Source organism: Garra rufa, chromosome 15 (genome assembly GCF_049309525.1).
Source record: "Garra rufa chromosome 15, GarRuf1.0, whole genome shotgun sequence".
NCBI classification, from domain to species: domain Eukaryota; kingdom Metazoa; phylum Chordata; class Actinopteri; order Cypriniformes; family Cyprinidae; genus Garra; species Garra rufa.
In genome coordinates, this window is record NC_133375.1 from 7,158,692 (window position 1) to 7,177,182 (window position 18,491).

General features: G+C 34.6%; 1 protein-coding gene across 1 annotated transcript; it reads right to left on the reverse strand.

Annotated features, from left to right (window-relative positions):
* Window positions 1–124: 124 nt before the first annotated feature.
* Window positions 125–17,946, reverse strand: qars1 (glutaminyl-tRNA synthetase 1). Its single transcript, XM_073819022.1, has 23 exons — window positions 17,807–17,946; window positions 17,477–17,627; window positions 16,828–16,937; window positions 16,291–16,366; window positions 16,142–16,206; window positions 15,956–16,009; window positions 13,175–13,235; window positions 11,089–11,160; window positions 10,849–10,934; window positions 10,361–10,447; window positions 10,134–10,233; window positions 9,761–9,839; window positions 5,256–5,495; window positions 5,079–5,171; window positions 3,789–3,926; window positions 3,601–3,688; window positions 2,382–2,528; window positions 1,935–2,036; window positions 1,729–1,821; window positions 1,004–1,131; window positions 841–907; window positions 481–606; window positions 125–397 (listed from the first exon to the last, which is right to left on the reverse strand). Exons 1-23 carry the CDS (start codon window positions 17,915–17,917, stop codon window positions 347–349), a joined length of 2,325 nt encoding a protein of 774 aa, XP_073675123.1. The 5' UTR covers window positions 17,918–17,946; the 3' UTR covers window positions 125–346.
* Window positions 17,947–18,491: the final 545 nt, after the last annotated feature.

Genomic DNA, 18,491 nt, shown 5'->3' on the forward strand with positions numbered 1-18,491 from the left:
GTTTATGAATTAGGATGCATTTACCCTACTCTAGTGTTCTGTTCAAGGATAGTTAGAATTCGCCCATAAAAATTGAAAAGAATTAGTTTGTTGTCCACAAGAAAAATGATTTCACATGTTAGAATCTCTTTCAAAATCTTTAGTTACTTTATTTCATTGGTGCCAAACCCCAGCAGATTGAAAAGATTATACAAAACAGCCCAGCACTTGTAACAGTTAAAAAAAGGCTTTACATAGTATAGAAAGAATACTTTGAATTCCCTGGTTTATTTGAATTTATTGAAAGCTGTGTTGTGATGCATGATGGCTGTGCAGTTTAAAGTACAGCTTCTGTCTTGCAGTCCAGTCATATCTTTCCTGGGTCCTCCTTGAGAGTAACAGTTCTGTTAAACACCAACTGGGGAGAAAATGGTGATAAAGATGAGGCATTGTTTTTTTATGTTAATCTCTTATAATGTAATTGAGTGTTTTTGGAAGTACCTTTTCAGATGTCTTATCAGGGTCCACAGAGAAATAACCCACTCTCTCAAACTGAAACTTGTCAAACACTTTGGCCTTGGCCACAGAACGGTCTACTAAGGCACTTTCAATCACTGTTAAGGAATTCTAAAAAAAATACAAAAACAGTAATTAATGAACTCAAATCTTTCAAAAAGTTGTAACCAATAAGAAAAATGTCTGTATTATTACATTCATTTTTTTTTTTTTTGCAGCTGCTTGCTGTAGTTCAATATAGCGTAAAATCATTAGTTTGTGGTGGTTATGTAATCACTACTACCACTGCTCATGTACTTAGGGTTTTTCAAATCTTCAGATCAAACATTTGGTATAATTCCTTACAGGGTTAATGTCATTGAGGAATCCAGCAGGAACTTCAGATGGATCCTCTGGGTTTTTATGGAGAAAGCTACAGACAGAAACAAAAAGAGAGTCAGGATGTAACACTGTGTGACAACATAAAATATTATTAAAAGTAAAAATGCTCAGGTTTGTCAGTACTTACAGGCTTTCATACAGGCGCACTTCACACTGCAGTGGATCGCTCACCCAGTGAATGAACGCTTTTGGTTTTTCTACAGAATCCGAGCTGGCACACGTCACCTCAAGCTCGCGCACTTTACCACAGCCATCCTGACAACAAAAAAGATGTTAGCACTGTAATTTATTATATTTTTTCAACAGTTCTGAGTTGATCTTTAATCTTGTCTGAACAAAAAAAAAAATGGTGCTGATGTACATTCACTTGTCTGTATTTGCACAAGTTTGCTTTCAGTCTGTGCTTTAGTGGTGGGAATTTTTCAGTGACACTTTTATTGTTCACCAATTAGTGAATACATTACAGGTTAGTCATGATTTGTTCAAAAACAGAATTATTCAGGAATAAAGCAATTAAATTAATCAAATTTCACAATATGTATTCAGCAATTTCACCTTGAAAGGTTAATTCTCACTTTTCACCCATAAATGGGAAGGTTGGCTCTAGACTATTATTTTTTGAATGGTGCATAAACTTGTGAAACGAAAGTTGCCAATAACAAATTAAACAAATGGAAATATCACTGACTTGTCAACATCAATCAATGTTTGTTATATGCAATCTAAACCTAATCTAAACAAATTAGCTTCACACCATATAGCAATTACAGTAATTGCAAGGCTTTAACTGGTTAAAAACAATTATATAAAGGCCAGTTTAATGTGTCTACAGGAAAGTGAGTGGTCTTTTACCTTGATGACACGCTGTACAGAGATTACATATCCGGCATGTCTCAAGCCTACCGACTGATCTGGAGTCAGACGCTTAAAGCCCTTCTCCATAACCTACAGCAAAAACACATAACAGAAAAACATGGTCAACTCTGCTTATATAGGATGATAGTGCATGTATGATTTGTTGCTTTTTAAATCTTAAGAAAAACAAAAAAACAACAAACTTCTCTGAAGTCACTCTGCTCAATAAAGATGATCTTTGAGAAGGGAACCACATGACTGCCCTTGGCTTCATTGGCTGGGAAATCGGGGACTCTAACCTCCTTCTGAACAGGTGAAAAACAAAGCAGTGAGTGATCCACTCCAGTTATGAAAGTACGACGTTTACATCCATCTACATAACAGAACATCAAAATGATGATACTAAATGTCTAATTCACAGAAAATAAATTATATATGAACAAATATTTCGTATCTTGGAGATTTACATTTACTCACTAAACTCATTAAATATATTATTTACATGAATATTTAATTTTCATCAGTTTTTTTATTTATTTATTTGATAAGTAGCCACTTAATAAGCAGAACAATGTACCTACAGCCAGTCACTACAGCAAAGCTGCAAGGCAACATGTAATGAACACCTATGAACTTCTGCATATGTTCACCTGTGCATTGGTTGGCAGGTTGGTGATGGTGACTTTGAGAGGCTCAAGAACGGCCATGGCACGAGGAGCAGTATCATTAAGCACCTCCCTAACACACGAATCCAGCAGGTGTGGCTCCATTGTGGTCTGGGCAACAGTCACACCCACCTAAAACAGAACAACACATGTTGACAGCTGGTAACGGTTTCTAATAAGTCTAATAGTTGTTAACCAATATATCAGAATGGATAAATCTGGATTTTTTTGTCCTTGTTGGCAGCGGCTATTTACATTAACTCTGGCCACCAACATGTGATTGGGCTAGACAACATTACAAAAAACAATAGCCTTAAAAAGCTCCAGTTGCACAGATGGCGTGCTGTAGTCAGTTTAGACACGATCAACACTTTTTTCCCACCCATGTCAAATCTCACATCACATAATAAAAATGTAGGAAATAATCAAAAAGTTTAAAATTAAGTATCGGGTAGGGTTAAGGTAGGTGTATGGAGGGCTTATATTGTCCCAATAAGGTGGCATTCATTTTATAATTTGAATAAACTTATTACATTATTATTGCATACTGTCTTATAATGTACTACAATACTGAGGTGCAGCTAATTGACACTATTTACAGTAAATATTTTAAATGGCAGAAATTCCTGCTATTTTAATAAAGTGTAAATAGAATCCACAGCTATTTGCACTTAGTGTAAAGAGCATCTATCACTAGGAAAATATGCAATTTTTCTTAGTGTAAATAGCATTTATTTCCTATTGGCGCTTAGTATAAATAGCCCCTATTGCTATTTACACTTAGTGGAAATAGCTGCTGCCTTTTTTATTTTTTTTAAGCATCAGCCAATTAGTTTATACACAATATACACAAGTTCTATAAAAACAACAAAACAATTTTAATATTTTGTTGATATTTGGCAAATAAGCAGCTATATCATTAAAAAAAATCTAAATGGCTATTAATTAAAAATGTATGACAATAAAATGAAAATAGAAAGTGTCAGCCGTAATGAAACCTAGATTTTTTTAAAGTATTTTGTTTTAATAAGAAGACAATATAAACTTAAGCACTATTTGAAATTAAGTGGAAAGTTTTTGTTTATATTATTGATTTTTAAAGATTAAGAGGTTATCAGCTGTATTTTCAAATTTTACTTATCGGTATCATCAAAAACCAGTATCGGTTATCAGTTGATCATTAGCAAAATTTTTTCTTTCTCACCCGTGCACAGAAATTGTTAATAGCTTGCGGAGGGAACCCACGTCTCCTGAGAGCTGTGAGGGTAAAAAGTCGTGGATCATCCCAATCTCTGAAAAAAAAAAAAAAAAGAATACAAGAGATCAAGATATTACAAGAATTTCGAATTGACAATTAAACGACAATGTGTAAATTGTATGTGTGCGTGTTACCTAACAACTCCTGTTTCAACCAGTTTAATGATCTTCCTCTTGGAAACAACAGTGTAAGTGAGGTTGAGTCGGCCATATTCCCACTGCACAGGGCAGTACACATCCAGAGCATTACACAACCAGAAATATGAGGATCGTCTGAGATAGAGAAAGACAAGCATATAGTATATCCTATAGTATATCCTGTTTTGATAGAGAAACTGATTATTTGAGATAATGTTTTAATGAATATTTTAATACTGATAGTGTGCCGTTTGAAACGCATATTCTGAACACAACATTGTCCTTAATTGCAAATGTTTATGGAAAGTAGGATCCCTGAATCTTGATTGGATAATACAGAATTTTAATGTACTAAACTACACAATATGGTACCAGTCATATAGTGAAACAGCTGTTCACTTACTACTCTCTATATCACTACTTAACAGTTTACATGTATATGCAAATTGTTTTTAGCACCAACAACATATAAGGTCATGTGAACTCTGGTCTTTCATATATAATTTTATTTTGAGGTGTTTTAAGGTAAATTCAATTGCATAAAATGCTTACATATTTATAACAGCATTCTATGATTATGCTTCAGATCTGCATTAATCAAATGCATTAAATAAATAACACTCGACTTATCGTGACTAAATTCAAGACGGCGGCGGCCGCTAAACCTCTTGCAGGTACTGTCTGTATAAATCTTCTCGTAAATAAACTACCGGTGCTTTTTCTGAGTTCTCAATGTCTCGTTTTAAATGTCAGGGCCCTTGGAAGTCTACCAATGAAGTGTGGAGCTACTTTGTGCCTCGTAAATGGCATAAAACAGTGATTTATTTACATGGCTACTTCGATGCCCTATTGACTGTCATTGACAACCTGTTGTGAGCAACGGCTAACTGACCCCAGATTTCGGACAGCAGTGGACAAGACGAGATGAGATATGCAAGGTACGTTCACACTCGGTATCATGATTCATTACACTTTAGGTCAATATCACACCGGAGTTCTCCTTTAAGTCACCCAACCAGCATCTTTTGTTCGTTTAAAATTCATCTATCAGTGCTAATGTTATTATTTTAATCTTTATTCAAACAAAAAGTGCATAGTGCTGATGATTTTATTTGTAATTTTACATGTACTGTATCTGATATATATCCACAACAATCATTACTGAATAGAATTGAGAGTGGAATCAAATAGAACTTGTGAAAAGGAATCAAAATTAAATCTGTGTCAATACCCAGGCATTGACAGATATACTGACAAAATAAAACGCATCAATGTTGAGTGACATACCTGGCCTGAAACTCTTTGGTGCACAGTGAGTGTGTGATGTTTTCAATGGAGTCACACAGACAGTGTGTGTAATCATAAGTGGGGTATATACACCTGTACACAGGACATAAGAAAAGAATGGCATAACAATTTAGAAACAAAACAAACACATCATGTGATTAAAATAAAGTGTCTTACCAAGTGTCTCCTGTCCTGTGATGTGCCGTGTATTTGATCCGGTATGCCACAGGGTCCATTTTTCCATCTTCCATCACCATCTTCATTCGAAGAGTGGCTTCTCCCTCTGCGAACATGCCCTTTCTCATCCTGTCAAACAAAAGCAATGATTCTTCCACGGGTCGTTCTCTCCAGGGGGAGGGAGGGACGTTGTGACCCTTAAGTTCCTCTCCACGCTGGTGGCACACGTATGCATGACCCCTGACACACAAACAAAAAGAATCATTACTCACATAAACCACATTCAGATCCAAAGCACACTAATGACACTGCTCAAAATATTAAGGGATCACAGTATACCAGTAGTCAATTAAACTTCAAGTGTATCAGTATGTCCAGCATAAGTGATCGCAAATCAGTAGCCACATTTACATCAATACTTTTTGTTTCAACAGGAATTAAATCATTCTTGAAACAGTGTTTACATAAACACTGATGTGCATGTTTGTCACATGCTTCAAATTGGATCTTATCTTTTAACATACACACCATGCAGAAATATACTGAATTACCTAATGTTGTTGCATTTGATTGAGAGACAAAAATCACACAAAGCTTTGTGCAATTATGCCATGCATGTGATTACATGTCCTATCGAATGGTTTAAAAAAAGGTTTACCCCACCCCTCTTAAAACAACTGAAATTACTATCTGTATGCGCATTTTTGTACTGAATGAGCCGTTTGCATTCCGTCTGGACTTTCAAACTAACTGTAATTGGAATACAATACTCCATGTATTTTACATTTTTTACTTTAATTTTTGGTGTGATTTTGACTTTCAGTGGCTTCCAATGATCACTGTCACATTTTATTCTTAATAAATGACACAATGTATACTGTATAAGTAGGGGTGTGCATTTTTACCATGAAGCCATGATGCACAAAAGTGTGCATCATCTTTTGAGTTAAATTCTTACATGTAATCAGTCAATTATAATTAATAATAATAATAATAATAATAATAATAATAATAATAATACAAATGAAATCAGTATCAACAAAATTGATCTTTGCAGAAGTTGCATCTGAAGTGGCATTTAGAGGTATTTACACACTGTTTAATAGGGGTGTAACGGTTCTCTGTGAACAAATCGAACCGTACGGTTCTCCACACACGGTTCGGCACACACTAGGACTACAGTTCAACTTAAACCTGACAACACATCTGTAATATGATTTGTTTTAAATAACACATAAAACAAACAGTGTTAGGCTAATGTATGTTTCTGTTGGTGGATGCGCATTCTGGCTTCCCAATACATTACAAACCATTTTTGTTCAACGTGAGTGCCGTATACTGGAATATGAGCAATCAGTTATTCCGTCATCTCCCAGGTGCTGATAGCATGCGTGTGTAGGTAAAACCTGAACAGCACACATTGCTATCTGGATTTAAACTAAACTAATTTAAGCTTTGCCAATTTAAACATTTAAGAGCCGTAAGATGCGAGCTCACATGCACAGTGAGAATATCTGTGTGTGAGTGTGCTCATCCGAAGCGTGCAATCAGTACCGCCGCTCCCTATACGCAGAGTATGCAGTCTGCGTAGGGCACCAAGTCCCAGGGGGGCACCATCCCAGCTGCTCAAAAAAAAATATTTTTATTATTTTATTATTTTTATTATTATTTATTTTAGTTTTTATATAGCCTTATTTAATAATAAATTAATATTAATAATATACATATACAAATAAACAAAAATATAAACGTATAGGCTATATTGCATTTTCTGTGAACGCAGAGTAGGCTAGTAAGCACACGTGATGACGCGCAGCGACGCGCCTTTACCTCTGTTTACGGCTGCCCATTTGGCCAAAAATGATGATAATAATTGATGAACAATATGCCTGGTCCTGGAAAGAGACATCAACAGTCCGCCGCCGAGAAACGAAAGAAAAAAAAGCCCAAGATGAAGCCCGTGCATCACTTAGGTACGTTCATAATCCTGTGAAACTTTATTTTATTCTGTCGAAGTTAATAGTGTTTTAATGTCGGTAATAATTTCACGACTAACGCATCTTTCTTAATATGAATACAAGCAGATCTAAGTAAACAAAATGACTTAAAATGCATTATATTAAAACACAGAGGCAATTATGATTATTGATTAATAATGACCATATGGTGTCATTAAATAACAGTGTTAAAATACATAATCTAATACAAAATTAACAGTTTACATTACAATTTTAATAGAAATGCCTCAAAAGGGCACCAAAGGCCTGGTAAATGCAGTTGTTACACTTACATGATGATCGAATTCCTTGTTTAATATTGACCAAACATTTAATTAAAATGTCCACATAATCTTTCCTATCATTTCCTCAACAAAAATATGTGGACATCATAACCCTTGTCTGCTTTATTGTCAAAGTCTGCTTTATTGTCAAAACTGCCACATGTACAGTGCATGTACAAGTAAAAACACAGAATAAAAATATATATAAAAAAAAATACAGACAAATACAAATATTATATATTCTATAAAACACAATTTACAAGCATGGATATGATAGAAAGATAGATAAAAAGGCAGATAACCATGGTTTTTATCATAGTAATACTGCTTAATTTCCTTTTTGTATGATTCTGAGATTATTAAATCAATCAGACAACTGTATTAATAAAATCATATCCATTGGAGGTAACTCTTTTTTTGTTGATAAAACTCTTGCTCTTGATCTTGCTATTTCGCTCTTTATTTACCTTTTTGACCAAAAATAACTTCCGTTATATTTGGGGGAGGGGGCACAAAAGTAAATTTCTGCTTAGGGCACCCATTTGGCTAGCAGCGGCCCTGCGTGCAATCCTGCGCCTCACGCAAATGTTAAGCTCTCTCTTAAATATTGAGTTTGAATGGACAAATTCACGCAAAAATTTTGTCAAAATGCCCATCTTGGTATCCTGGCAGACATAGCCAGCTAAACGTTCAGTATCAGTGCACTGGATCAGCGCATTCAAAGTGACCGCAATTTCTTAATATTAATCAAACAGCAACAAGGAAATCACTCGCTGCTTTTTATTGAACAGCTTTTGTAACGTTAATAAAGATTAAGCTTTTACTTTATATTGTAAATATGCAATGCTTTTTTACATTTGATTATTTTATTCAGTTTCTGTACCTAAAAACTAATGTTAGACCTACCTAAAAAACCTAAAAATATGTATCTATTATTTGTATCTTTACTCAATTGTTTTTATTTGTGCTGTTGCTTGTAGTTAGATTATTCTTCTTTATTTTTATTTGACAGTATAGTTTTTTTTTTTCCCTAAACGTATCGAACCATACCGAAACCATGACTCCAACACCGTGATACAAACAGAAGCGTGAGTAAGTTGAACCGTTGCACCCCTACTAATGTAAGTTTGCTGAGCTCAGGGGGCGGAGTTGTGAAGTTTGACTGACAGTTTGAGCAGTTCTAAGAGATGCGCTTTTTAATGCCTTTAATTGGTTAAATATTTGTTAAAAAGACAAACAGACGTAAAGGGTTACCAATAGCATTGATTTATTTAAAAAAAAAAACTCCCCCAAAAAAAGGGCACTTCCGAGTGTAATTACAAAAAGGGCCTGCTACTGCTTAATGCAGTTTAGAGGGACATGGAAAGCTTTAAACTGCAGTTACAAATGCATAAATTGTTGATATTTTAAACATAAAACGTTTAATAATAATATTTGAAACTATTTAAAAATTAAAAGATACTTTAAATGTGAAATTAAAACCACCAGTAGGTGGCAGCAAGTAAGCGATTTAAATGAATAATTTAAACGGCTGATTCATTCAGGAACAAAACACAGTCATGTTGCTCAGAGACACAAAACAGTGCAGTGGTTGCGTTTGTAATGATTTTTGTTGGTGAAAAGCAAAAACAGCCAGTATGGTGTCTATAATGTAAGTCTCCTAATTAATAATTAACTTCTTGTTTAATAAACTCTTGTATAAAAGCAGTATCACATTTGGTACCATGCTGATTTAAAAAAAAAATGCGATACTGATTACCTATATGAAATGATATAAATATATACACTTTCTGGCCCCATATCTTGAATTATGCGATCATTTTAAATGCATTTTAATAGACTGAATCATGCAGTGAAAGAATGCACTCCAATGCATACATGCACTAGTTTTACCTCACTTATAGACTTCATCATGTAATGTTTGCTCACACTCTGTAGGTGTGTTATGTTTGCATACTCAATGTCAAATCGCACATCATTAAAACAACAATTACGATATTAACACAGACGATATATTTCGCACACCCCTATGTATAAGTAAAGATTTTCAACTTGAATATTTCATTCATTGAGATACAATGTGTGACTTAAACATTCTATTAATTTTTTGAGCAGTGAATAAATCATAATTCTATTTTAAGTGAATTTACTAAATTTATTCATATAAAAGAAAACCTAAAAAAAAAAAATTGCAAAGGCTGAGTCATGAGATTTGTAATCCTACCTGTGAATGAGATCAACAGCAAGATCGTAGAGAAGCTGGAAATGATCAGAGGCATGTGTAACTGCATACGGTTTATACCCTGAGTGAAAGAGAACAAACAAGCAAACATCCATGTGTGAGGAATGCTCTTTAATGGAAAAGTTCACATTTGAAATGCTGTAATATTTGTTGTCCCATACAAAGCCTTTTCTTGATCTTTTTTCATTTAAATCTTGTTCTAAACTGCATTTAAATGCATAATGCATTGCATGCGCACACTGCTGCAAAGGGTGGTAGGCATTATATATGCTTTTCATGTTTGAGTGAACTACTCACTGTAAACAGTAAGCAGGTTTAGCCTGACTGGTCAGGCAAGTCAGATCTTAATACTCACCAAGCCACTCCACCATTTCTTTGATGGCAGTAAAGTACTTTTCTTCCTCTTTCTCAGGGTTTGTATCATCATACCGCAGGAAACAGATGCCATTATTGGCCTTCAAACAGACACATGAAGTCAGAAAGTAATTTATTGTGTGTGTGAGAGAGAGAGAGAGAGAGAGAGAGAGACTGTGTGTGTGTGTGTGTGTGTGTGTGTGTGTGTGTGTGTGTGTGTGTGTGTACCTTGGCAAAACCAAAATTGAAATTGATTGCTTTGGCATGACCAATATGTAGAATTCCATTAGGCTCAGGGGGAAAACGGGTGCGAACCTACAAAGAAGTGAAGAAAAAGAAAGAAATTTGATTTAAACACAATATTCAGTCAATATAAATTAACTTTAGTTTCTTAATACATGTTCCTGGTTTTATTGTGGATCTCATCAATGACATTAATTTAGAAGAGAAACAAACAAACAAAAAAAATAGCAATGCACCGAATTAAAAACCTGGGACCGAAACCAAACATTCAGATTACATTTGCCTCAGGTACTTTTGATGACTACTTTTTTTTTTTTTCATAATTATTATCAATTTGTTGTTAAACAGCAGCTGAAATTAAAAAAAAAAATGTTTATGACAGATTTATTCAAACATTCATTAAATAATGAAGACAATAGGTTAAGTAAAAATACAATGCAAATGTAATACATCAAAATGCATTTAGGTCATACCTGTCCTCCAGTGATTTCCAAATGCTTCTTTAGCAAATTCATGGTGTTGGGTGTGACAACATAACCCTCTGTCTTATAATTCTCCCCTAGAAGAACAATAAACCAAATGATTTACTTTTAGCCAATTTTCCCTTGAAGGTACACTAAAACAGAACCTCGGCGTGTACAGTTATGTACACACTCTACAGAGTCTATGAAGATGCCAATGATTCCAGGATAAACACATGTCAACAGTCTCACCTGGTTTATGGAACTTGAGCGCTTCTCCTCTCAGCTGCTCCATCAATGATTTCCCCTCTGTGCCTGCTCCACCTAACAGGTAATCAAAACTTAAGTCATTGTAAAGTGAATCCATATGAATTGAAAGACTTAATCCAAGTATTGTGAAGATATATGATCGCTGTATATGAAGAACAGATTTAATTTAGGCTTTTTTAGACCATCGCATTAAAGTAATCATTTAGGCTACATCTACACTAATCCAGATTTTTTTTTTTTTAATCCTGCGAAAACTGAGCTTTTCAAAGACACTTAAATAAATTTGAAAACTCTATTTTCACACTGTAGTGTTGACTGTGAAAACTGAGGCATTTGAAAAAATGAAACATGTTTGACTAATTACAACTTCTGCCTCAAACTCCTAATTTGCTGCTTATTATTAGTTAGTAAAGTAGTTGTTAAGTTTAGGAATGGGGTAGGATTAAAGGGTAACACTTTATAATAACTACACAATAAAAAATAAGCAAGAATGTAAATATAAATTAAAAAAAATAAATGAATACGTCAACAAAATAAGCAACAAAAAATGAAGTAAATAAGCAAGATTTCACTCAGATGGCTGAGTGAAAATTCAGTGCAAACAGTGAGTCACAAAGAGGTGCCAAGTGTGGCAAATTTCAAATTAATTCTACATTCCAAACTGAAGACGCACAATTAGCAGAAATAGAAAATTAAATACTGTATATTCAACAAATGTTAAAAAATATATATATTTTATCAGATTTCAGAGGCTTAGATTCATGTCACTGCTAAGTTGCTTTTTGGAGATGTAGAGGAATTTTTTATTTTCTATTACATTGCAGAGGTTTATTTTTCATTTTCATTAACAAATGTACAGTTCAGTTGTACAGTGGGGTGGGGTGGGTTCTTAATTTGCACATTTGATTATATTATATTATTGTTATTTGAAGAAAATTCAATAAACTGTTGTTAACAAAAAAAAAAAGAAATGATTAATTAATCATTAATACATTTTGAAAATACAATTATTAAAAACATTATTATGCTTATAAATCAGGAACAAAAATTTATAGCTGCATTTATAAACTGCTTACTACGGTCTATTAATGTGGAGATAATGCTTTATAAATGATGAACTGACTATTTACTAATGCTTAACTAATGGCTCATAGTGTGTAGTTATTATAAAGTGTTACCGATTAAAAAAATATATATGGTCATGCAAAATAAAGCATTAGTATGTGCCTATCAAGTACTAATAAACAGCCAACATGCTAGTAATTCCAATGCTAGTTAATAGTGAGAATTGGTCCTTAAAATAAAGTGTTATCCCATATTGTCACACACTATAAATCAGAGTGAAACAGCTTATCAAATAATTAAAAAAAGAAAACAGCAGGGCAGAGACATGGTTCTCACCATCGGTTGTTGATGTGATTTTGAGATGTGCTCATAGCATTAAGGCAGATGAACGTGAGCTTGCAGGTTTAAGTGGACTAAATCACTGGAGAAGTCTAGCATACATCACCAGAGTAGTTAACTTTATATTAAATATAACTGGGGTTAATTTTCTTTAAAATAAAACCTAACCAAAAAAAAATTTACAATAAGATCTAAAACATTGATTTAGAAAATTTTAATCAGGTTCATTTTCATCAAATATTAAATATCATATAATATTTAATAATATTAACTTCCCCTTTCCTGAGGATGACAAATCTTCCTGATTTGCACTGGCACAAGGGCTGGGTAATAATCCCTCCCATCCACCAACCTTTCCCTTACATTAGATTGCAACAATTAGCAAAGGACAACAATACAATAATTTCCCAATAGACAAAATGAAGTCCCACCCTAATTTTTTTTTCACTTAGATATACATCACAATAGATAGGAAAAAAATATTGACATTAAACAGTCCTGTGTTGCATGGCAATATTTATATACAGCACTTACAATATTTTCGGCACAATATATCATCATACTGCCCAACCCTAGTCCCTAGTATCTCTGATGCAGCATTTTCACAAAAACAAAGATGCATGAAAGTCACATTAAATGGGGGGAAAAGCTTTCTGCCTCTTACCATTTAATACAGAAACCTGCTCAATCTTCACATCTTTTTCTGCAGCTTTGGGTTTTGCAGCCTGTGATGAGAGAATCAAAAAACATCACAGCTGTATAGCTGACATAACTACAGAAATCTGTTTTACATTTTAAACCAGCCGGGTGCAAGTGACAGCAATGGTGACAAAACTCGCCCTATTCTGTGTATGCCTCAGAAGTAAAGGCTAAACCTGTTTTTGTTGTTCTTGCTAGACAACAACAACTTGCACGCATGGTAGGGAGGTTAGATGCCCACATTTGAATTGTAACCTATTTCCCCAGTGGGGCATTTTCACCATACACTTGAACTCAGTCAGTGTCTTAAGTGAACATACTGTATACAGCTGGGAGAATATCAGATGTGTATCAGTAAATTAGATCCATGCATTTGTTCTTAAAGCGACAGCATCCTAATATAAATGCTACTGCCTGTGTCCTTTATTTTGATCAAATAACAAAAGAAAAAGAGAAAAAGTCTTTCATTGCTCTGGAATGAATCACTTTCAAAAAAACAAAAACAAACTATATTTCATTTATAATAGGGATGCTCATTTCGGTTAATTTCCCTGACCGTCAACCGCTGCTCGTTTTCTGAACATTAATTGATAAAATTAGAATAATAAATTAGTTTAAAATAAAAATAGAATGCACGAGTATCTGTGATGATACATAAAAAATACAAGCAAATGTTCTATTTTAACGTGCAAACAGCAGCATACAGAGCAACAACCAAAACTGCATTTATATATACTCAAATTATCACGCATCAGCTGCGCTACCGAGAACAAAAATCTGAAAGAAATTTAAAAAAAAAAGAATAATATAAATAGGCCTACACTAAAAATGTATAAATTAAATAACTACCTAATTAAGATGACAAAACGAAAACACACTGAATCCTTCTATGCACTTTGAAGAACTGTACCGGTCTTATTCTTCTCGTCGGACATAAAAATATATAGCAGGCCAGCCAATACCTCAGTGTACCTTGTTTTTAACATGTCCACATGCTGTACGGATAGACTGGAGCGCTGCCTGTTAACTCTTAGATCCACGACAAAAACACTTCACAAAAATCCTGTGGTTCGGGTCTTTTCATCCACTGGTCATATGTGGAGAAACGTGTTTTCACAGCATTCAATAGCCAATCACAGACATATCTGTTGATTTGTGGCCAATCAGAGGTGGCTATGTTACAATCCACTCAACACTCAAAGTGCAGGTTTCAGTTTTGCTGATTTCTACACCTCCGCGAACTCTCTCATAAAGACAAAGAAAGTGTAGACGTGATGTAAATAAGAGATTAATTGTACAGTGTAAAGGTTATTTTATTATTTTTTATTAACTTTGTGAGGTTGTGATGAACTACAGTAATGTATGAGTGACAGCCTTCCAGTGATTGTAAGGGGAGCGCGCACTTTTTAGACTATAATTAATTCAGAATTTGAATACGTTTATTCACGGATTCATTCTCTGGTAACCCAATATCGCCATTGCCATCGTTTTGCATATAGGCTACTACATCAGTTACACAAACTACGAGAAGGTAAAGCAGGTGCTTAGTCAGCAAAATGTGCAGCAAAACGCGGCCGTGAGTAAACATATTTTTTTTTACCATGCAGCAAACTTAAAAAAAATAAAAAATAAAAATAGAAACAAAATTTAAACCGTTTAACTGATAATAATCGGTAAAAACTCTTACTTTCGGTTAACGGTTAAACGGTCAATATGAGCATCCCTAATTTATACAAATAAATATGTCTGCTTTAAAGGAACCGTATGTAGGATTGTGGCCAAAACTGGTACTGCAATCACTTTCAAAATACTGTAGAACGGTGTATCCCCTCCCACTCCCCCCCGACTCGAGGTTGCCAGCTAAGCTGCAGGATCTGTTTTCAGCCGTCTCCATCTTTCAAAAGGCATCTCCTATACAAATCCTTGTTTTATTTCAGACTTTGTCATGACGTATTTCGGATTCATAACGAGGTCTTTTAGGTTTCGTAACGTTATACATGTTTTATCCGACACTTCGTAGCTGCAGCTGTAACTAGAGCAGAGCTGGCAACCCGGAGGACGAAACTCTACTGACTTCGTGATTAGTAGATAGCTGGAGGGTGGCGCCTCAGACCAAAACACAACATGACAACATCAACATCAGTTGAGGGCTGCAACTTTCACTTTTAAATGACAATATCCTGGCCGGACCACTGCTGTCAGTGATATAAGTATTTGAAATGAACATGATTTCTTATTGTCTAGTGACATGTCAGGGCCATTTTATGATTAACTGAAATAAATTTCTTACATACGGTTCCTTTAAAGAATGAAGATGTTGTATACAAGTTGTTACAATAAATGCATATATAACCACTGGTCTTTTATTGAAATGAAGGCTGTGTTCCTGTTTCTTTACGAGAAGTGGTTTTAGTTATTCTTAAGATAATTAAAGAAATGTCATGTCACAATTGTTAATCTGTGTCTGTATTGCATATTTAAACCTTAATATCATTCATATTAACAGATTAACAATGTTTTCACCTAGAGTATATAATAAGTTTGGCCATTTTAGATAAATGCTTAAACCAGGAATAAGACAGGAATCAAAGACTGTGATGCATCTATTTTGGATTGGTACAACATTGCCTATATTCAGTTACATTATTGTGGAAAATGTTATTAGAGAGGTTCACAGATCCTCACCAGCACCGTTTCAGTACAAAAGGTTATATGTTATAACTAAACAGAGACTGTAAAAATATACCTTGGACTTTTTCTCAAGGTCTGCCTCAGTTTTTGGACCCAGAAGGTGCAGCACCTGAGAAACAACACACATTTTCAATGTATACGCACACACACACACACACACACACACACACACACACACACACACAATAATACACAATGATTTGGACTGATTTGAGCAAGGTAGTAAAACTGTCACACAAACCTGCATATCGACTTCATTCTTGACAATCTTCCCATCAGCCCATTTGAGAGCAGCTCTGGCCTCACCTGAAGAGCACAAACCAAAATTATTCCTCAACAGCACAACACATGACTGTTTACTATTGAGACACATTTGATATGCTGCCTCACCCATGAGTATTCCCATGTTAAAGTGATATCTCTCTGCCAACAGCTGATCTTTGTGCTTCCTGATAATCAATTCAACCTGTGGATAATTATTAAATGATAAATATGTCAATGACAGATTAGAATTCATAAAGTGCTCATTGAAACTATGAAAATAGCATATTTTTCATCTGGAAATGTTGAAGAAAATTAAATTAGCTTGAATAAACAGAGGAAACCATTCCAATGTTTGGCCACTAAATAAACAATTAAAATAAATATGAAAACAAAGACACGTCATTCAGATGAACCTGGTATTTCTCAACATCATCATAAACCTTTGATAAAAAAATAAAGCTTCTGCTGAACAGCTTTTGCTTCCAGCATACACAGGCATTTTTTAAAAGCATCTCTGTTGCTTAAAATAATAAAATAACATTCTGACATTAGTCATAATAAAAAAAGAAGTAGGAGTGTCCAGTTTTTTGATTGCCATATTTTATTTCCCCCTACAAGTTTGAACTCACACCTCAAAAAACCTTGGTAATGAAGTATCCTTACCGCATCTTCTATCTGCTCAGGTGTGACCACCACTCCCACCCCACAGGCCGCCTCAAACTTAAGTCGATCCAGATTCTCCTGAGGGTGGCTTTTTATAAACTCCAATGCCGCTGAAAAAATATCAGAAATAAAAATGTCAGCAAGTGGTGAAATGCGAATTATTGAAGCCCTATGTATAAACCATGAGAAAGGGCCCCGCTAATAAACACTAAAATCATGAGGTGTTTTTTTTCTTTTTTTGGTGCTGATGGAAAGTTATTTCTGACAATCTAGTCTTTATTGCTACAGTTTTCTCTTCCTACTTACATTTTTGTTTTCGTTCCAGCTTTACAATTTATGTTGATATCTTGTGTCTAATAAATCTCACCATGTCAACCAGTTGCGTGTCTTGTTTCTCACAATTGTGATTACTGTTTAAATACATTCAAGATACACAATCGTTGCTTAATTTAATTGGTCTAAACCCATTTTAAAACCTCTTATTCTTACTGATAACAATAAATAATGTACAACAATATTTTACAATAATTCAACCACAATAATTAAAAAAAGTAAAAATTTTTTTCTGATATACATATTATTTTAAAAAGACAAAACATTATAGCCACTAAAAAAACAAAGTGACATTAGAGTAAAGACAATCAAATACCTGACAGCTGCAGATCTGTGGTTATTTTTCGAGTAATTATGTATTCTGTGAGGAAAGACAGTCGATTCGAGTCTTTGAGTCTGGTCACCATACTGTACAGCAGAGTGCCTACAGTCTTGTCAATGCTAGCGGACCCCAGCATCCCTTGAGCCTGGAAAATAAACACAACGACAACATCAGCAATAACATTACGAACCATTTCCAAATACTTTTTGGAAATGTAACGAGTTAAGAAACTGTCATGTAAGTTCTCTACAGGCTGATGAGGAGGTTGACATCGCACAGCAGCAACTTCTTATTATCCGTATTTATTAATTATCGAACGTTAACCTGTTCAATGGCCTTCTTGAGAGTTGATGAGAGCGTTTCATTTTTCAATGTTTCCTTAGCTTTCTGCTCACTAAGGCCAATTGACATGAAAATAGACACTGCGTCCGCCATTTCCCTTCTTGCACACACGCTGGTTTACACTTCCGCCAACCCTACAGAGAGGCGTGGATCTACGACAAGCTTCAGCAAAAGTGGATTCGGATTGGGACGAACCATGATTTCTCCAATCAGATTTGTGCATCCTTCCACCAATCATCGGTGCGATTCTGTTGACACACAGTTGCATCAGTCGAGCATTGCCATGTGAAGTGAAACAATTTGTTAATTCCTTATAAATGGTAAAAATGTATTTGATAAAAATGTACTAACAATGATATAAGACAAGTCTTTTATGACAAAAAGAGAGTTGTTCCAAGAGGAAAATTTTATTGGAATTCCATCCTAAGGGATATTAATTGAAGGAAAGCTTGGCTGCTTCCTTACAAATTTTGTATTTCAAACAAAGTAAGAGAAATTCACCTGAAGATTTTACACAACATATATCCAACCAATATGTTGCTCTCTAACTTTATGGCTATTGGAAGAGAATGTTCTTTTTGTAACACCTGCGAGGAGTCTTTATGTCATCTGTTTGTTGATTGCCAGAGTGTACAATCATTTTGGAAAGATTGTTTTTCTGTTTTTT